Raw genomic sequence first — 21,616 nt, 5'->3', positions numbered from 1 at the left:
CTCCTTTAAATGAACTGTGTCGTCAGCAAATGGTGCTATTTTGTGCTCGTCATCTTCGATGTTAATAGCTTTTATTTTGGAATTTTGCCTGATCTACTGCTCCAGGGGTTCAATAAACAATGCGAAGAGGAGAGGTGACAGAGGGCACCCCCGTCTAGAGCCCCTCTCCAGTGTGAAAGAGTACTCTCAAGAAAACGCCACCTGACTAAATCAAAAGCCTCTTCGGCATCAAGGCTTAGGAGGACAGTGTGTAAATTAGACTCTTGGATATGACTGATAGCATGGAGAGTCTGTTTAAGGTTGTGATGCGTTTGTCCACTCCGATCGAAACCAGATTGGTCTGAGTTAATTAGTTCCGGCATTATCACTTCAAGCCTTTTAGCCAGGACTGAGAGAAATAGCTTTTCTAATCCATATTCAGGACGGAGATTGGTCTATAAGCCGTGCCGTCTGGTATATTTTCCCCCTCTTTCCGAATCACAGAAACAACGGCTTCTCGCCACGAGGGCGCCAAATCACCGTCGCGTAAAACATAATTAAATGCTGGCAATAAAAAAAAGGATAAGTGGGATAAATCGGATAAATATATCCATCTGGACCTGGTGGTTTATTTGTTTTAAGCCTGGAAATTGCTTTATTTATTTCCTCTTTAGTAATATCTGCAGTTAAATTCGCATCTCCAGGTGTCACTCACCAAAGGGAGTTTTAAAGGAGTGAGAAAAGAATCTGAACAGGATCTACAGTCTTGTGATTGTGTATACAGATTTTTATCATTTTTTTAAACACTCATGAAATATGTTTCGATATCAGGTCGTGTATCGCCGTGGCCGCCGCTTGCTCGCGTAAACTTCTGGCCAATAACTTCATCGCTTTGCCTCCAGCCTTAAGAACATTAGTCATGTGTATGGAAGTAAACCAACTATGTTTCAGTCTTTTATTTTTTATTTCCTGGGACAAATTTGTTTTAGAATCCTTCTAATTTTCCAATTTATTTAAGCTCTTTGTAAGCATGTGAGGTTTTTCAAGTCTACATTTCTTTAAATTAGACATAACGGCTATTACTTTACCCCTAAAAAACACTTTACATGCATCCCATAATATAGTAGGCGGGACTAATCTATTATCATTCTGCTAAACATATTGATCTATTTCTAAGTTGTTCACTAATCACTCATTCAGGAGAGTTTTTTTCAGTTTAATCTCAAAATTTAGAGAAAGTGATATTAAAGCAAATATGAATAATGTTTAATCTATTTGTCCTAGATGAAAGTCTCTCTATACATCAATCAAACCTATTTATTTGAACATTGTGTTTCTCTGGTCCCTCAGTGGGTTCGCTAGTTGAGCGGGAGAGTTCGAAGAATCTAACTTAGAGTCTTTATTAGACGATTTTCTCTTTTTTTAAGTTACAGATTATCTTTATAGAACTACTTATTTTTTCTTTCACTCCACACATTCTCCCGTCTTTTTGGTCTCTTCTACCCAAACTCGTACAGCAGTCGTCGATAAGCTCCCCCTTCCGAATTAGCAATGAACATCACCATAACAAAGTAACAAAGAACAAGCAGAACTTTCGAATGAAGAAGAATTCAAAGAAAATAAAATCAAGACTTACAAGTGAGGGGTCACATCATAACAACCCTTAAATGAGCAGGGATGACAAATATACTCCATGGGATGAAGCTCTTGTACTTGCAGTATATTTTGAGGACCAATGCACTTAAAGACATATCGTCCTAGAAATTGTTCATCTTTTCCATCTGCACCATTTGCCCTAGTAAAAAAAGGGAAGACCATTGGTGGGTTTAGATCCAGGATTCCTCCAGGAAAGAAATCGTGCCCAAACAGTTTGTTAGCTGTAGCATCTCTTCCAGCACTTCTTTCCGTGTACAGTGCCTTGCAAAAGTATTGACCCCCCTTGGCGTTTTTCCTATTTTGTTGTCTTACAACCTGGAATTAAAATGGATCTTTTGGGGGTTTGTATCATTTGATTTACACAACATGCCTACCACTTTGAAGATGCAAAATACATACCCTGCAAGTCTCTTGGGGTATGTATCTATAAGCTTGGAACATCTAGCCACTGGGATTTTTGCCCCTTCTTTAAGGCAAAACTGCTCCAGCTCCTTCAAATTGGATGGGTTCCGCTGGTGTACAGCAATCTTTAAGTCATACCACAGATTCTCAATTAGATTGAGGTCTGGGCTTTGACTAGGCCATTCCAAGACATTTAAATGTTTCCCCTTAAACCACTCGAGTGTTGCTTTAGCAGTATGCTTAGGGTCATTGTCCTGCTGGAAGGTGAACCTCCGTCCCAGTCTCAAATCTCTGGAAGACTGAAACAGGTTTCCCTCAAGAATTTCCCTGTATTTAGAGCCATCCTTCATTCCTTCAATTCTGACCAGTTTCCCAGTCCCTGCTGATGTAAAACATCACTGTGGGGATAATGTTCTTGGGGTGATGAGAGGTGTTGGGTTTGCGCCAGACATAGCGTTTTCCTTGATGGGCAAAAAGCTCAATTTTAGTCTCATTTGAGCAGAGTACCTTCTTCCATATGTTTGGGGAGTCTCCCACATGCCTTTTGGCGAACACCAACGTGTCTGCTTATTTTTTTCTTTAAGCAATGGCTTTTTTCTGGCCACTCTTCCGTAAAGCCCAGCTCTGTGGAGTGTACGGTTTAAAGTGGTCCTATGGACAGATACTCCAATCTCCGCTGTGGAGCTTTGCAGCTCCTTCAGGGTTATCTTTGGTCTCTTTGTTGCCTCTCTGATTAATGCCCTCCTTGCCTGGTCCGTGAGTTTTGGTGGGCGGCCCTCTCTTGCCAGGTTTGTTGTAGTGCCATATTCTTTCCATTTTTTAATAATGGCTTTAATGGTGCTCCGTGGGATGTTCAAAGTTTTGGATATTTTATTATAACCCAACCCTGATCTGTACTTCTCCACAACTTTGTCCCTGACCTGTTTGGCGAGCTCCGTGGTCTTCATGGTGCCGCTTGCTTGGTGGTGCCCCTTGCTTAGTGGTGGTGCAGACTCTGGGGCCTTTCAGAACAGGTGTGTGTGTGTGTATGTATGTATGTATATATATATATATATATATATATATATATACTGAGATCATGTGACACTTAGATTGCACACAGGTGGACTTTATGTGACTTCTGAAGGTAATTGGTTGCACCAGATCTTATTTAGAGGCTTAATAGCAAAGGGGGTGAATACATATGCACGCACCACTTTTCCGTTATTTATTTTTTAGAATTTTTTTAAACAAGTTATTTTTTTCATTTCACTTCACCAATTTGGACTATTTTGTGTATGTCCATTACATGAAATCCAAATAATAATCCATTTTAATTCCAAGTTGTAAGGCAACAAAATAGGAAAAACGCCAAGGGGGGGGGGTCTATACTTTTGCAAGGCAATGTATATCAATTCTATTTTATACCCTCTTCCGTTCTTTTACCAGACTCGTTCAATTCTTCCTTTATATCCTGAAGTTGTTTGTGTCGGTCTTGTTGAAAGTCTCTAATCTCGTCAGGCTAATTTGTACTTTCCCCGTGTTGCTCGCGCAAATTTGTTTAAGTACGTTTGGGTCGTTTTCATTGGTCTTCTTTTCTTCCTCTATAGTTGCTTCTTCAATAAGTCGGTCAACACTTAAAAGTTGTTAATATCAGGATCTGGGGCACTGACCTCTTGCAACTTGTCGGAGCGGATTGATTATGTGGCCATTCTCGAAAAAAAAAGACCCATAAGGTGTTTATGTGAACTTACTTTAGTTCTGTTTTGTAGCGTCTTGGTAATTTGTACCAGATCAATCCTTCTGTTGCTGTAGGATTAAAGGTTTCTTGTAAAAGAAATTCTATAATTTCTAGAATTTTAGAATTGCAGTTTAAATAAAATTCTGCGCATCGCACGTGGTTTGGTGTTCATTTATATAACCTACAGTAGCTACAACCTTCCGGCCATTTAGTTAGTGATAAAACAGCATACATCAGAGATTCTGACTTCTGCGTATTTCAGTGTGGAAAAGTATGGAATTTGGAAATTGAAAAATGCGTAGAGACCATGAGAGCTGAAATGAACGGCTCGCCGGACATTCGATATTCAAACGTTGAAAATCTCTCGTTTGTCTCCGTAATTCAGAAGCTCTCCTGAGTAAAGGGGGAATGCTGAAAGGTACACAGATCGCTCGATTGCTCTGTAGTCAGACACACGGCACTGTGTGTGTGGTAACAGAAGGGCCGAGTAGATTCCAGCCGGTCTGGTATTTCCGTCATGTCGGTGGAATAGTATCAGACTCGAATGGCTTGGCTTAATGCTATCTCTGCTTTCCAGGAATGCACGACTGAAACGTGCTCCCGGCTTCTCTGTCTGTCTCTTCAATAGACGGCAAACACACAGGGAGATCCCCTGCTGATAAGCACCGAGATCGGCTTTATACTGAGTTCCACCCCCAACCTTCCCCCTCCCGGGACCTCAAACACTAGGGGACTTGAACACACACCACTTATCTCATCTACTTCATAATTGCTTTTGTTAACATTCATATAAGTATGCGAAAAATTTTCAAATATATATATATCACACAGCAGCTTTATAGAAATAAATAAATAATTTAATTAATAAAATGCCTTTTAAATGAATACATGCCTGGTACACACTTGTTATATGATAAGCCTTGATCATTGAAAATCCACTTTGTTTTTTGTCTTTAATTAGTGTCGTTTATTAATCGATACAAAAATGTTGAAAGCTATTTATTGAAAATTAAAAACAAATTGGGGTTTTTGTGCCCTTTCTATCTTTCTTTTTCTTTCTTTCTTTCTTTCTTTCTTTCTTTCTTTCTTTCTTTCTTTCTTTCTTTCTTTCTTTCTTTCTTTCTTTCCTTCTTTCCTTCCTTCTTAATTACATTTAAAATTTATAATTTATTTCATTTTTAAATTTCTTTCCTAATTTTCTATTTTTTTTTTTTTTTTTTTTTTTTTTTTTTTTTTAAACTTTAAATACTTTCTTAGATTTTCTTACTTTACTTTTCTGTCTATTGTTAATTTCTTTTAAATCGGTCATGTTATAACCAGTTCTGCTGCTGGACAGTTTTCACCCTGGTGTCTCTGATACTTACCGACTGCTTAATGACCACAAACATTGCTGAGGGAAATGTTTTTTTTTTTTTTTTTTTTTTTTTTGAGGCACGAGTTTAATGAAGTTTGAAGTTTTATTATTATTGTTGTTATTATTATTGCATCAGGTTTGTCTATTCACTATACGAATAGTGGTGACTTGTATAAGTGCACTAAAGTGAGAGTTATTAACATTGTTAATAACATTGTTAGCACCTGCATTCTTTGCAGCCTTTGTGATCTGCCCCGAGCAGGTGGAGGAGTGTGTACTGGGTCTGAAGCCCTGCTGGTCAGAGGGGAACGTGCAAGGCCATGAGCAGGCTCAGGCGTGATTTGCGGCCGGGTTTGTTTTGGTAAACAGCAGTGGGACGGCCTGAATAGGGAATGAGAGGGAGATTTGCATATTAATGAGCTTCAGTTGAGCTCCTCTGACCCCTCCTTCCCTCTCCTCTCTCTCTCTCTCTCTCTCTCTCTCTCTCTCTCTCTCTCTCTCTCTCTCTCTGCAGTTGCCTCAGAGAAGCTGTGGAATACACACCGCATAGGCTCTATCTCTCTCTCTATTTGTTATTCTTATCCTTTACAGCATGGCACTGCAGATGATATCCTCTTGCTCGTTCCTCTCGCTTTTCTCCTCCGTGATTTAAGGCTGCCTTCTGGAAACTGACTTTTGTTGAGGGTCAGTTTTCAGGTCTGGACTTGGACTTGGGATGCAGCGGTAGACTAAATAGTTTTTGATCATCGACTTCACCCGGGACACTCTTTCCACAATCTCCTTGCTGGATCTGTATTCTCATCTGGACTCTACGTATCTGAGGAATACTGGAGTCGGGGCCCAGGCTCTTATGTGGGTGTACAAAAGCAGCGGTTGCTGGCCGGCCGCTCGCATGCGGGTCGAGATGAACCACTGCATTCCATTCCCGATGTGCCTGGCTGGAGGTAGACATCTTCCTGTGTGTTCATAGAGAATCTCCTTTAAATCTTCAGCTCCTGCTCTTTTGCTCTACAGCTTCAACAACCTGTATTATAAAATAGTGATGGGTCATTTATGAACTACTCTTTAATGTGACTCAGTCGCCTCAAAAAGCGATTAGTTCATTTTTTATCGGACATGCACCATCAAAGCATCCCAAAATCTACGAGGTTCTGACCACAGAATTGAGTAGTTCATCTCTCGACTCTTCTAGTCCACATTGTTCGTTCTTTTATCACGTGACTCCCATAAACGCTACACATTGCAACAGATTTAGTGTTTTTTTCTTTTCGGTCCGAATCTTGACATTATTGTTACAACAATTAAAGAAGTCACATCACCAAAGAACTAACGACACTGACCAGAAGGTATGAGAGGCGAAGCTACTCATTCCGTTTGTTTATTATTTGTAATTAGCTGCAGTGTCTTATTTTTAGAATCAGAACTATTTGTGTATGTAGACGTGTAAAGCTGCTTATTAAAAATTTAACATTTATTATTTCTGATCAAAGGAACGAAATGAACTAATCGACTGAAAAACAAAGATTCGTTTATTTTGACGAACGAGACTCGAAGAACCAAGTCACTAAAATGATCTGATTTCCAAACATTAATCACAAAGCGCTCAGACGATGTGTGTCCTGTTGTGTGATGAGTGATGGGTAACCTGTTGCTCTGCTGAATCATTAGTTGGTCTTGTATTTAGATGTAGGACCGAGTTTTGATAGTTTGGAATGGATTTATTCAGTTTTTTTTGTTTGCTTTGATTGCATTTTTTGGGGGTTGACCAAACACTCGTAAATCAACGAATAAAAGGATTCTCGTTCTTGTTTTTCACGAAATCAAATGTAAAATTTAAACTCATCTAGTGGTGCAACAGATCGTTTTTTTGGATCCGCAAAAAAGGGGAGGAGACAATTTACTTTCTATTTTCTATCAAAGAAATACCCCTACACATGCGATTTGAATGATCTGGGAGGCTTTGGAAGTGAACACATGACCGCTCTGGATCACAGATTAACTGTTGCACCCCTACTTTCAACCTTCCAAACACTTTGATTATTTAGAAAGTGAACAATAATTTGTGGGCAAAATATTTGACATGTGGAACGTTTTTTTTCTCGAGCGCATTCTCTCAGCGCCGCTGCAGCATAGGAGACCGAGACGTGTCCTGAGAGTCCCATACAATACAGATTAACATGGCAGAGGGTAGAGCTGTAACTTCCTGCAGACACAACGGGAAAGTAACGTGGTTTTATTTCAACCTTTTTTTTTTTTGGCGCCACTATAAAGTTCCTGTTTGTGAAAAAGGAGACGTTAGAAGTCTGAATGCACATAAGTAAGATTGATTATATTGAATTGCACAGCATCATATTTTTCCCCATTACATCATCAAAATCTAATTCAAAACACTGTGATAATGCAATCCATGATTGAGAAGGTCTTTTGCTTGTTTCAGGAGTGCCTTAAAATTAAAGCATAAAACGCTGTGCTTCTCCTGTGGAGGAACGTCCCACAGCCACAGACCATTACACTGAAAAGCAAAGTGTAGGGAAATTCGGTGTGTGTGTGTGTGTGTGTGTGTGTGTGTGTGTGAGAAAGACGTCACTTTCCGCATTCGCTCGGCCTGCTTTTGTCTGCATGCCTGTTTTGCATCAGCAGCTGCCTCGGCACCCATCAATCTCCCCGACCGATTCAGCCTCAGTACCAAGCAGCTTAATCTGACACACATTCTCTCTTATTAAATCTTCTCTTCTCTCAGCGTGAACGTGGTAGAGGTGCGCGAGTAACGAGGTCTTGATCATGAGAATTTCATGTAGCGCAAGGCTTATTGCTAATGTCTCTACGTCAGCGTGACTTGTTGTGATGTATACATTAGTGTAACCTCACGGCTTACAGTGGCAGATAAACACCATATAAACACTGGTTGTTTGGGTCAAGGATTTGTTCCGTTAGCGTTCTGTTTCTCTGAGGGATCATCTGTTCATCTTAATAACTCCAGACTCATTCTGAAGCAGTTTTGTTGTTTCACAGCAAAAATATAAATGCTGCTTTGTCACATTTGCTTGTTCCAGGACTTAAAAAAAGGATGTATGTAGTATAGTATCGTGTCAGAGAAATTTTACTTTATGATTATGAATTATATATTTGGAATATAAAAATATTGTGCACCAGTTTTAAACGTTTCATCTGTTTTTTTTGGTCTATGAATATGCATGAAATGATTCCATGAGATGAAATAAATTTTTATTTATTTTTTTTTTAATATCAAAAACACCATGTAGCTTGAAGCTGTTTAATTAACCAATCAGCAAAGAGATTTGGTCACTCCAAGGCCATCTACAGGCGTCCAATCACGTCTGCATTATTTTTGCTTCATTTGATTGTCTGGTCAGAGCATGCACCAATCAGAACTCACAAACCGCATCTGTAGCAAACTGCACATGCTCAAATATATTCATGTGGATTTGGCTGTTTGTTTTTTTTATTCCACAACGGTGGAGAAGAAACCGATTCTGTCGCAGATACGCTTACAAGGACGTTTACAAGACTGACTTCTGCTGGAGAGATGATGTATGCGGGCGGTGCAGTTGTGGCTACAGTGAAAGGAGACGTGTTGAATTGTGTTCGCTTTAGTAATTACATTCTTCCTTATTGTGTTCATTGAGTTGCTTCAGGTAGGACACCACTTGGATAAAAATGGTGTAAATATTTAAAAATGTGATTAGGTGATATGACAAAACCATACCCACTTTTCTTTTAATACATGATCTCTAGCCTGAGGTTTGAATGCAAAAGTCCAGCAGTATAACAGTCATATTGAACAAAGTGTCCTATTTATTTTATTTGTTTTATTTAAGCTTCAATAAAAACATGAAATTTGTACCATATATTCCTGGTACAGTGATTTGTTTGTTTCAATGATTCATTACGACGATCCAAAATTCACCAATAAAGCTCTGCATTAGGAGTCTGAAGGTGCACGTAATTGGCGCAGGTTCCTTTTTTGGACTCCGCGTCCTCGAGATGTTCCTCACCCTCAATTCCGGCACCATATTACGGAGCGAAGTCTATATCCGGGGATTGGTAAAGCTGCTTTGTGATGATTGTTGTTAAACATGCTACAGTAATCACACGTTAATTATGTTTCTCTCCGTCTGTTTAGCCTGAGGCAGAGTATATACATGAAAGCATTCGGTTATTATCAGTAACGCCGTGATCGTTTGTTCTTCTGTAAGAAACGGTCCTCGAGGGGCGCACTCTTTAATCTCCGAAGTATCTTCGAGGCATTTTATGAATATTGAAGCAGCGTCCTGCTGTTAGCGAACAGCTATGGATCTGTTTGAAAAACCGGGTGGAGGACGTGTGTCGGTCATGACCCGGGACACGTTTTGGAGATTTGCTTGATTAGTACGTGTGTAGATCAAGTTCAGTAGCAACTCTTGTGTACGCTGGTGTGTGTTGATGCAGAACCGCTCATTAGCACTACTGCAGTGCGTTTCGAACTTCATCTGCCCCACACACACACACACACACACACACACACACGGTAGCTCCGCAGTGTAAATAAGGGTCCTGAGAATAGTCAAATTTTTTCCCTTTTGTTTCTCCGTGCGGGTGGGGAGGTTGGTCTTTTGGTGGGTTTGTTTTCACTTGCGAGCCATATTAGGAAGAATATAGCCCTTGTAGGCGACATGTGGAAGAAGTTTTCATGATGTGGCTGTGCTGCACCACACAGAAGAATCTCACTGCAATTCTGATAGCATTCAGGCATCTCACTGTTTGGGACACGGTCTAAATAGTCCCCATTTCGAGGTTTTATATGTAATATAATCTATGATCGGTTTTATGAATTATGAACATTCAGTAATAAAGATGTTGGACTTCTGAATAGAAGGTCGTAAGTTTGGATCCCAGCACCACCAAGCTGCCACTGCTGGGCCCTTCAGCAAGACCCCTCCATCCCAACAGCCCAGTTGTGTAAACTTGTATGTCAAACGTATGTCATGCCAAACACCTCTGTGGAAGATTTGCTCAGTTTCAACCACGTTTGCACTTTATAACTTGCAGTCAATGATGAAATAAAGCACATGGTCAGAACAGCACCAGTTGCACGGCTCCCGATGTACACAGGACGGCGTCTTTTGCCACACTTACTTATGAAGGTCGGTGCTCCCTGTGACTGTGCATGCAGCCTTGTGCTGCCATCTATTGGCGTGTTTCAAAACTAGAGTCGAACCTTTTTGATACCACCTCGTAAGACTGATGGACGACTCTAGACTTCTGATGTTTTAATCTCCGTATAAACTCGACGCTTGCCGTTATATACGATCGTAATCTTATTACCGCATCTGGCCGCTGGCTATGATTTTGTGTGCGCAGGTTTTAAATGTCATACTCTGAGCTTGATAATTGGTCTAAAGCACTGAGCTTGAAGCCAGTGGACTTCACTGATAATAACGGTCACTTCATCTGTCAAGTCTTTTCCGCTGTTCTTTCTTCCTGTTTGCTCCCACTGATGAAACGGATGTGTCCATATCCAGTTAATCCTTATCACTGTACAGGACAGCTTTTTCTCAGCCCTGCAGCCACCAAGGCTTTCACTTGCCCCCCCCTATTTCCTTTTCTTTTCAGCCTTGGACTGTTCCTGATGGCAGGATCTGTTATTCAGCTTTCTGCCTCACACCGTGAGCGTCCGTGGTATTAATAACACTCTTGTGTGCCGCGATGGTTGTTTATCTCGCGTTCTTCAGCACTGGATCTGTCAGCATGGGGAAAGTATACCAGCAAAGAAAGCAAATGGGATTGCATGTTGTGCTAGGATTTATCCTTTCCAGAGCAATTTAGAGGTTTACAAGGTTTCATTTATTGTGAAACAGGCAGTAACAATACACTCGCTTTTTTGTCAAAAAAACAACAACAAAAAAATACAAATGGTTTTCAGGAATTCGGAAATGTGAGAAATTGTGTATGGGCATCTTCATGACGGCGAGTGGGCGTGGCCAGCTGGGAACGCACCTTCAAATCCACATCTAGTTGAGCAGAGCATTTATCGCAATGTGTTAAATGAAAATACATGTTCAAACATTTTAATCGTCAATGCATTAAAAAGATATTTAAATCCCCATTATGCTACTTTTTCTCTATACTGAATGCATTTGGGACAAATAACATCTAAATGTTGGTTTTGCTACCATTTCATGTTACACACATCAAATCAATTTGGGGTAAACTTATAAAGCATTAATATTTGTATCTCATATACATATTAAAATTACTGATGGAAATGGCAAATGTAATGCTATATTTAAATTTTTTTTTTTTCATCAAACTTTGCACATGTAATGGAAAATACAATTTTAATTTACAGAAATACACTTGTTTTTGAATATTTAATGTTAAATTGAATTTTGGGTCCATAGGAGTTTGTGAAATGTGTGTTTCATTCAAGCTGTGCAGCAACACTAGACGTTTGTACTAAAAATCTATCATTTGTTCCTTACTGGTAGAATGTATTATTGGTATCGCTTTTCACACCCGAACCTGTTTGCACAGGAGTTTAGTTTGACCTGGTTTTAATCCTGTGAACCAGAAACTCGTACAGAACAGAGAGCTGGTGGCTTTGGGTTCGCTTTATTCGAACTCAAAAGCAGATGTTGACATATGTGGAAGCTTTTCCCGAACGGCTTTACTTCCTGCTTCAGTACAATGGTGAGAACATGGATTGTGTGTTGTATGGAGACGTGATATCATCACATTATATGGAACCGAGACCACGTTTGTAATAAGAATAAGAAGCAGCGATGCGAAAAACATCAGCACAATGCCTTTGCCTTTGCCAATGCCACGATGCCAAAAAAGTTGTTTTTAACCTTCCAATGTGATATGATTTGGCAGTTTCTCTCATCACTTAGTTTTATATACAATCAGTTCCTCATCAGTCTTTCCTGTACCGGATGATGGACACTAGATATTTGTGTGTGTGTGTGTGTGTGTGTGTGTGTGTGTGTGTGTGTGTGTGTATAGATAGATAGATAGATAGATAGATAGATAGATAGATAGATAGATAGATAGATAGATAGATAGAAAATGTACATGTATGTAAGATATGTTTTACTTCTATAGCTGGACTGCAAGGCTCTTATGAAGGCCTTCTCTGAATCATTGATTTATTTTTAAATCTATTTTTATCCAGGAATGTGTACACATTGACTTCTCTTCATTTCATGCTGTTTCCTTCTATCCAGAGATTCTATCCAATCGGATTTCAACCGTCACATCACGTATGGCCATAAGGGCAGCACTGTGAGCACTGCATAAACTCTTACTTAAAGCAGTTGCTTTAACCAATCAGATTGCCATCCACCTATCATCCGAATACTAAAGCATTTCCATGTGCTTTGATTGGACGGTAGTCAGAGCTCACAAACCGCATCTGTAGCAAACTGTACAAACTCAAATCTATTCATATGGATTGAATAAAGTTTTTAATTCCACAATAACTGAAACGAAACTGGTTTGGTCGCAGATGCACTTACAAGAACGTTTACAACACGGACTGATCTCATGAGGCGAATATCGGTGCTTTTCCTAGAGATGATGTGGTGCAGCTGTGGCTACAGTGAAAGGAGACGTGTTTTATTGCGTTTCTTGATGACGTTTATTCTGTCTGTATGAGATTGCCGTCTGTAATGCAGCGCTCTGTTCTACTCTCTATAATATGGAGATTTTTTCTAGCCATGGTGTTCAAATGATGATGATATTAAATCTCCTGTGAATAAACAGTTACTGTTCTGGTATATATAATACTAGGAGTGTTAAAGGAATACACCTTCATCCTGTGCAGCACATCTGACTCATTACAAAGATCATCAGCGACTATATGACTGACCCGGGTTTCGCTTCTCAACTTGTCTGAGAACGTGTTGACACAATAGCCCGGAAATGTGTAAAAGTGCTGCCTCAGCCTTTTACCTGAAGTAAAGCCAGGTGAAGAGTTCAGACATGAGATGACGCGATGTTCGGTCTCATTCATGAGTTGCGAGTTCATCTGCTTTGATGACGAGTACCGGGCGTGGCGTCTTGTCAGACCCGAGAGCATTCCTCTCTGCTTACTTCTGCTCGCACATGGCTGTGTGTTTGCATCTCCATATCAGTCCTGAGTGGCCTGCATCTCTAAGGTTTCTGCATAGAGGTAGGAATGCAGCTAAAATGAAGATCTTATACGATGTAACCACTGATAAATGTTATGTATGTGTTTAGATCTGGTGTGTTTGCTGCCCATTTCTGGTTGTGCTGAACTACAGTGGCTGATCATGATGTACAGATGTTTGTATAAGCGTGTATAAAAAATGCTACCTGGTAGTGGGTGGATTTATTTATTAAGCAGCAAATTAACATTTTGTCCCTAAAGTTGATGTTAGAAACAGGAAAAATGTGCAAACGTAAGGATTTGACTGAGTTTGACAAATTGGGACGTCTAGACACCTGGGTCTGAGCTTCTCCTAGTCTGCAGTGGTCAGTATCTATCGGAAGTGCTCCAAGAAAGGAACAGTGGTGAACCGGCGACAGGGTCGTGGGCGGCCGAGGCAAATTGATGCACGTGGGGAGCAAGGGCTGGTCCGTACCAACATACAAGCTCCTGTATCTGTTAAATGCTCGAGGAAAAAATTAGGCATGTGGCCACGGGTGTCTTAAATTTTTTGCTTTATCCTGATTCTCCATGCCGTCATGTCGCACTGCAGTGGTGTGTATTTGTGTTTTGTGTGTTTGTGTGTTGCATACCAAAGCAAGCACATCCAATTTGTGCTCTAATAACCCTAGAAGATAAACAAGGGTGCATTGGGTCTCAGGAGTGTGTGTGTGTGTGTGTGTGTGTGTGTGTGTGTGTGTGTGTGTGTGTGTGTGTGTGTGTGTGTGTGTGTGTGTGATGGGCGATGTGGCTTTTCTGCCTCAAGGGAGAGCATTCCATCACTTCTCAAAGGAATGGACATGAGATCAGAATCTCTGAACGTACAGCACACCGTACTGTATATCGCCAAACACAAAATTACAGTGTGATAAGGAAAAGAACAGCACAGAAAATCTCCACCCTGCGTTTCAGCCATGATTGTCACAAAACCATGCGTTTTTCCGGTTTCATTCTTTGTGTAATACCCGATTGTTTTCTGGTTGTCGTGTCTGTAGTGTAACTGTAATGAAGTAGGCTGTGTTTTAGCACCATGAGAACAAATTTGGTCCAAATGTGGACAACTGTTTGTTTCATGCTACTCGAGTGGATGTATTTACTGAAATGCTAGAGCCACTCCATTACTCGTGTAGTCCTTGCCCTTTTAAATTTTGACTGCACTTATGCTAATCAGCAGGATTAGAAACTCTACCAAGACACGGCTCCTGATTTCCCCAAAGGTTTAGGGCATGGAGGGGAAAAAAATCTAACCAGAGGAGGACTAGCTTACGATGAGGTCTGTCCTGAAATGTAACTAGCAAACAAAAAAAACAGTTTGTCCCTAATAAGCGAGCCAGTGGTGACTCGTAAGGAAAATCTTACTGAGGTTGCATGAGGAAGAAACCTTGAGAGGAACCAGGTTCAAAAGGGAACCTGTCTTCATCCTCAACATCCATTCATTTCAGGTCTTTCATTGTTTAGGTGTAGTGTTCAGGTCATGGGCGGAGACCATTGATATCAAAACATTTCAAGACTGGTTTTGTTTACAAGAAAATCACCTTCAAAGCAGTCCTCTTGCACAGCAATACAGAGCCCCCAGCGTTCCTGCCACTTCTGGAATGTGTCCTGGGAGTCCGCTCTTTCGGAGCGTGTCAAGAACCTTCTGCGATTCGCGTCGGATCTCCGCAACAGGGTTAAACTTCCTCTTTGGGAAGAGGGCGAAATCCGCAGGAGCCAAATCTGGCTAATGGGTGGGTGCGGAAGTGAGATGCGAACAGCCCATTTTCGGGGGGTTGAGTTTGTCGAAGGTCTTCGTGATCTCTCGCAGTCCTCCGGTGATGTTCTTCCTCTCTTGAAGCGTGCATGCCTTTTGAACGACACAGCGATGCTGCTGCGAATGTCCCAATGCCAGATTTGCCCAGTTTCGCCCAGAATTACTGGTTCGCTCTTTTGTTCTGATTTGCTGTTCATTAGTTTTGAAACTTTTGGATACCACATCGTATTAATTTCAGTCTAAATCTATCCTTTATGGATCTTTCAGCTTTATTCATGTGGGAGAATTGATGACCTTGAAGCCACGGTTACTAAGTGGGCAGGGTTTGCTTAAACCCTAATTAGTCTGGAATGTAATGATGATGTAATTAATGAGCACAGAAATGACCTCAATTTGCTAACCTTTTTTTCCCCTATGTTCCTGAACAGAATATGACCGACACCTAGCGTACAGTAAAGGCATGGCGACGGCGTACCTGGAGCCCAGCCTGAGTCACGGCGTGGGCGGAGGGGTCAAGTCTCGTCTTAGCGGGGGAACCGAGCGCTCCGGACCTGCTCCCGATCGCGTCCTCAAGGTCATCCACCACTTTGAGAGCAAGAGCGAACACAGCACATGGTGCAGCAACATCCGTCACGGAGACGCCACCGATGTGCGGGTAAGAGAGTGGCATCTTGAACGCCAGTGTTCTCTATATTCCTAGGCAGGAACACAGGTTCCAAACCAGCTGCTGAGCCTCACTGTTAGTTTGGATTTTCGACATAATAGATCCCATGATTTTAACAGTATTTAAGTCACGGTTCTGTTTAATGTTGGTGCGGTTGCGGCTAAGAAATGCAAAATATTAAATTGCTAGCTTTTTTTTTTTTTTTATTATTAACGCAGTTTATGATTAACGTTCGTAAACATCGACAGTTTTCATTTTTAAAACAATTTTAAATAAAATGCCTGCATGGTTTAAAAAGAAAATTAATCTAATTAATCTAATACACATTACTATATTAATTAAATGGAGTAATCGATCAAAATGGAACAAATTGTGTGTGCGTGCGTGTGTGTGTGTGTGTATATGCCGTATTTTTCCGCGTATAAGACAATACTTTTTTCTAAAATCATTAGACAAAAAATGTAGGGTTGTCTTACACACAGAAGTAATCTGAGGAGAGAACCACGCCCATACCATGTTTTTGCAAACAGGCTTCATCCAATCACAAGCCTTATGTAACTGGCTTTATCTGATGCTGAACAAACCAATTAGAACACAACCTGGTGGAGTTGGAGCGCATGTAGGCAGCACGCAGGTGCGACAGTGTAGGTAATGTCGTCAAGTGTGATGCAGAATACAGTGTAGTACTGGTATGTAAACTTTAATTTCATTTTGGGGTGGAAAAGTTTGAGTCGTCTTATACATGGGGCGTCGTCTTCTTCTTTCGGCTTCTCCCTATTAGGGGTCGCCACAGTGGATCATCTGTCTCCATACCCCCCTGTCCTCTACATCTGCCTCTTTCAACCCAACCCACCTTCATGTCTTCCTTCAACACTTCTATAAACCTCCTCTTTTCCTCCTTCCTGGTGGCTTCATATTCGGCACATGTTTTACGCTGGATGTCCTTCATAACACAACTATTTCATAACCAATCACAACCCTCCCCATTTATCCGGGCTTGGGACCGGCACAAAGTGTACACTGACTTGTGCAACCCTAATGGCTGGGTTACATGGGGGCGTCTTATACACGGAGAAATACGGTGTGTGTGTGTGTGTGTGTGTGTGTGTGTCTTTTTATATTAAATTGTCAGGATTTTCTCCTTTTAAGAGACAGTAGGGCATGGTAAAGAATGGAGTTGGAATTGCACTGAATGGTAGCTCAGTGGTTGAGTTGTTAATCTTTAAAATCCAAAGGGTGTGAGTTTAAATCCCAGCCACACCAAACCAAGATGCCACACTGGGCTCCTGGGCTCCTGGGCAAGGAACTTAACCCCATAGCTGCTCAGTGGTGAACCGGCGACAGGGTCGTGGGCGGCCGAGGCTCATTGATGCACTTAAGGTGCGAAGGCTGGTCCGTGTGGTCTGATCCAACATACGAGCTCCTGTAGCTTAAACTGCTGAAGAAGTAATGCTCGATGGGTCTGTTTTAGCAGCAAAAGGAGGACAGACACGATATCAGGCAGGTGGTCATAATGTTCTGCCTGGTTGGTGTATAATGGAATGGAATTCAATATGATTGTGGGGAACAGAATGAAATTGTATGATCCGGAAAAGAATGAAGCGGAGTGGAATATTTCAGCGTCTATACGGTGTGAAATGCCGAAAGGTCTGTGGAACTGAGCCTTATTGGACATGAATTATTCACCGTAGTCAATAAGTTCTCCTCCTCGGTGTAGTCCTCCTCATTTTCCCACATGCAGTCAGTCTGTCACATGCCTAAGCCGTTTCATAGATTCATGTTCAACACGGGTGAAGTTCTTTTCAAGGTTTAAAATTTGCTAATTTCACTCTAAGGTGATGGGATTTGTGCGCTCTGCTCTGAACGTCGAGCCTCTCCAGGTTCTGGCATGTGGCAGGGCTTTTTTGAAGCTCTAATCGCTTGAACTTTTTTCCCAAAAAGTCTTCGGCTCCTCCGTAAATCCTGGGATCTGAAGGGTTAAATTCATTAGCCACTCTGTTTCCTGGCTCTGTAAAAAGCAAGTCAAGTCTGTTTTTGGAGCAGATGCTCTATTGATCAGCAGGCTTCCCATCCGCCGGGCGGATTAACATCTTGTTCTTCTTACTGTGACGGTCCCTGGTGGATTCTCGCATGTCTTTGATTTGTCCGAGCTTCAATCGGCGCGCGTGTAATCGTGCACTGACGCGTCCACGCAGCCTGTAGTGTTTATCACCTGAGATCCTCTTATTGCAGTGTTCTATTAGCCTTCATGTGAAATTAGTAGTCTGGAGGCTTTGCTGTAGGGAGTTATTAACAGGAAATGAAGGTGAATACGCAGGTTCCTGTAGTCAAGATTGTCTGAAAGATCTCCTCTCACGTTGCCTTTTAATGTATATGCTTATTTGCAGCCTTCAAATGCTAAGTTCACAGTGTGGCATAGTTATTAATCAGGTTGGAACATGATTAGTTGTGTGTCTGTCTGTGTGTGTGTGTGTGTGTGTGTGTGATTGCTTTGGCCTTAGCTGCATGTATTTTAATTCCTTATGTAATGCTTAGTAGGGGTGTAATGGTACATGTATTCGTACCGCAATTTTTTCAAGCTTTCGGTTTGTTACACATGTGTCCCGAATGCAATCCTTTTCATATGTGGAATTTATTATTATTATTATTATTTATAAACTTTAAATGGCAGGAATTTAAAAAAGAAACTAGTTAGTGCATTAACGCGCTAAGGAATCAATAGGGCTCACAATAGCCCTAACCAGTAAGTGGCTAGCGGCTCACGCTAGCGCTATGGATTATAGATTCAAGAATTTCTATTTGTTGTTTTTTTTTGTTTTGTTTTTTTACAAACATAATTATATGCAGGATACAACTTGCAGTGAAATGTAAAATAAGTAAAGCGAAAAAATCTTGAATCCATAGTGCTAATGTTAGCCGCTAGCCACTTCCTGGATAGCGGCTAACGGTAGCACTGCTGATTTTTTAGCGTTTTATGTCCAGCCTCTTGACAGGAGAAAATTCTGACAATTCGACTCGAGGGAGTAAATGAATGAAGGATGGAAGGAAGGAAGATATTTGTTAAAGGATGCTGAAATAATTAGAACAGTTAAGTAGATCATATCTTTAGAAAATTTAATATTAAATGTAACACACACACACACTTATATACACATCTGTATTACCCAAATGTGTCTAACAAATGTAAACTATTTAATAAAAAAAAATTCTATTTATGTCGATGTCCTAGGGGGTCGCCAAAAAGCATCGAGATAACCGATGATCGAGATAAACGAAAATCAAAATGGCGGCAGTATATTAACGTGCTTGAAATTTCTTTATGTACATGATGTGCGTTAATAAATGAGAATGTGCATGCACGTGTTTTTGGAGGGTTTTTTTAACACAACAGCGTTGCCGCGATTTGTTTGATGAAGGCATGCTATAAAAATACATACAGTACATGTTTATCTGTCAGGGATCCACCTGCTACGCCCCCTTCGGCGCCCCCTTCGGCTTGTCAGGTGCTTTCTCGGCCGCTTTCTCTGAAGCTCCCGGCTTCAATCACATACATATGGTGCTCGTTTATCATCATCACCAGCTCCTATTTAAACTTCCACACTCTCACTGTCCGTTATTGTTGGTATATGTTGGTTCACGGCGGTCGTTGTTATTGCTCATGTGTATCCCGGTACGTGCCTTCCCACCGGCACTCTCTCAACGGCTGCGCTTTTCTTCCCAAAGCGCACCGCGGATTCCCCCCCGATCCTGCCAGTGTTCATTCTATGCTTTTGCTGCTCATCCCACGTTCCGTGCCGCGCTCCTACCAAGCTTTCGCCTCCCGTTTATCGCATAACATTTAACAACAAAAGGCATATGTGCACTAACTAACAGCAGAGATTCACCAGTATACAATACAACACCTGTAACATCTGTAAGGTTAGATTTTTCCGCCACTTTCGCGAGTTCTTCTGCGGCTGCACAGTGCCGATCGAGATAACCGTTAAATGGCAAATTTTTCCCCCCTTGTGCTCGAGGTATCAGGGTTCGGCGACATAAAAAAGTCGACATAACCGATAAAAAATGCTTAGACAAAGCTAGAATTTGGCGGTTCCACTTCAAAAACGTCGACTTAATAGGGTTGTCGAGGTAACCGAGGGCGAGATAAGTGAGTTCCACTGTATTTAATTTTATTTAACCAATGTAATTTGGGCCAATTTAATTGATTACTCAATTTAATCAATATAATAAAAACGTAAAATAATATTTTATATATTACTTAACCAAGCAGGCATTTCACCAACTGTTAAAATGTTGATCACAAACCAACCAATCGAACCCAATCTGAACTGAACAATGACTTGAAAATTGTGGTACGAACAGAACCGTGAATTTTGTGAACCGTTACACCTCTAATGGTTAGTGATTTCTTACACAGTAGTGACCAGCATAGATTTATCCATGTATAGATAGATGGATAGACAGATATTTAAATGGGTTTTGCAGAATATTAAATTGTGACTTTACGCTTTACTTAGTCTTCTGAAAGTAAAAACCTCACAGATGAAAGTGTGGATTAAACAGTTAAGATGTGAGCCACGTATGTGATTTTCAGAAATGACTGTGAATTCTCCCTCAGGCAATATGGAAGTTGATGAAGTTGAAGTTGATGAATTTGTTGCTTAATGGTTGGGGTTCTATATGGTAACAGTGTATGTTTTATAGTTACTTGATTAAATTGTCCGTCCAGGTTGTCTCCAAGATGTCTCAGCACTGTTCAGAATTCACAACACAGTCTCGTTGCAAGTGTGTCAGAGTAAAATGGAGCTTTAGTTTTGAAGGCTAATTGTTTTGGGTTTTTTTTCCCTAATGAAGCTGGAACTGATCAAACATTATTGATTTATTCCTATTTTCAGTAGGAAATGATCACATGCTGTTTTCAAGTGCAAAACTGAACACGATAATGATGAAATATTTAATATCGATATTATGTAGAATGTCCGGATATTGCAATCGGATCGAAAAATGCAGAAACTGATGCAGACAAATGAAACACACTTCAAAATGTATGCGCCTAATGCTTTAGTAAACTTCCTAATTAGGCTAATGTGTAATGATTAGCACACACACACACAATTCCACAGAGACATAAGACATTAACCTACCACTGACTAGTAATACTCGAACACAAAATCCTGCCAAAGCCTTGCTTGATCATTCATTCATGTAATTGGAAAAAAACTGCAGTTTCGATTATATATGTAGCTTTGCTGAGATCATCTATCTTCTAATATTTTTTGGATTAATGCTCATATTTCTGTCTACTTTTTATTAAATCACTTTCCTGCTTTCTTTCTTGCTTTCTTTCTCTGTCTGTCTGTCTATAGGATCTACAAAGTATTATAAAATCTCAATGCATTAAACTACAGTCGGGTACAGAACATTTGATGGAACAGTTCAGAGATTTTTTTTGTATTGGATGGATGGATGGATGGATTGATGGATAGATAGATAAAAAGGAGATCATGATGCGACTCTATTTTTTAACCACCACCATTATTACTGTAACACAATTTTAATATGTAAACGTTACTGAAGTCGTCTCGGAGGAGCTTCATTCCGCTTTTTCATACATTTTTGCAGTGTCTGTCTTCACCCCGAGTATTTTTTTCAGTCGTCTGCCGCATGCAAATGTATTCCCTTCAAATAGTAAACCTATTTCTAAAAATGCAAAGCAGATTGATTTACAGCTTTATTGACAAACACTTTTTTTATGTGATTGATTTCTTCCCTTTCTATGTATCAAGTCCTGTACTTTTCTCTGAATTTCTCAGGGTGCGAGAAATGAACAACTAATCTCCATATTTTCAGCTCTTGATTTGATCTGTATGTAAGGTTTACTAGAGCATTTTACTGTTGTTTATTTAGAATTCAGACATCCT

At 40.6% G+C, this 21,616-nt stretch overlaps 1 protein-coding gene across 13 annotated transcripts in view; it reads left to right on the top strand.

Annotated features, from left to right (window-relative positions):
• ptk2aa (protein tyrosine kinase 2aa) overlaps nt 1-21,616 on the top strand; it is a 115,560-nt gene that overhangs the window by 31,518 nt on the left and 62,426 nt on the right. For 4 of the 13 annotated variants that reach the window (XM_046835362.1, XM_046835359.1, XM_046835353.1 and 1 more), the window contains exons 1-2: nt 5,913-6,055; nt 15,460-15,686. In XM_046835362.1, coding sequence (XP_046691318.1) covers nt 5,962-6,055; nt 15,460-15,686 — 321 coding nt within the window. In that variant the 5' untranslated portion in view covers nt 5,913-5,961. Of the gene's footprint in view, nt 1-5,892; nt 6,056-15,459; nt 15,687-21,616 lie in introns of those variants that run through there. The other 9 variants (XM_046835358.1, XM_046835356.1, XM_046835363.1 and 6 more) reach the window with 6 other exon arrangements.

The sequence above is a fragment of the Silurus meridionalis genome, chromosome 22 (genome assembly GCF_014805685.1).
Source record: "Silurus meridionalis isolate SWU-2019-XX chromosome 22, ASM1480568v1, whole genome shotgun sequence".
Taxonomy (NCBI): Eukaryota; Metazoa; Chordata; class Actinopteri; order Siluriformes; family Siluridae; genus Silurus; species Silurus meridionalis.
Note: the sequence above shows the minus strand (reverse complement) of the source record. Positions and strands in the feature narration are given on the sequence as shown.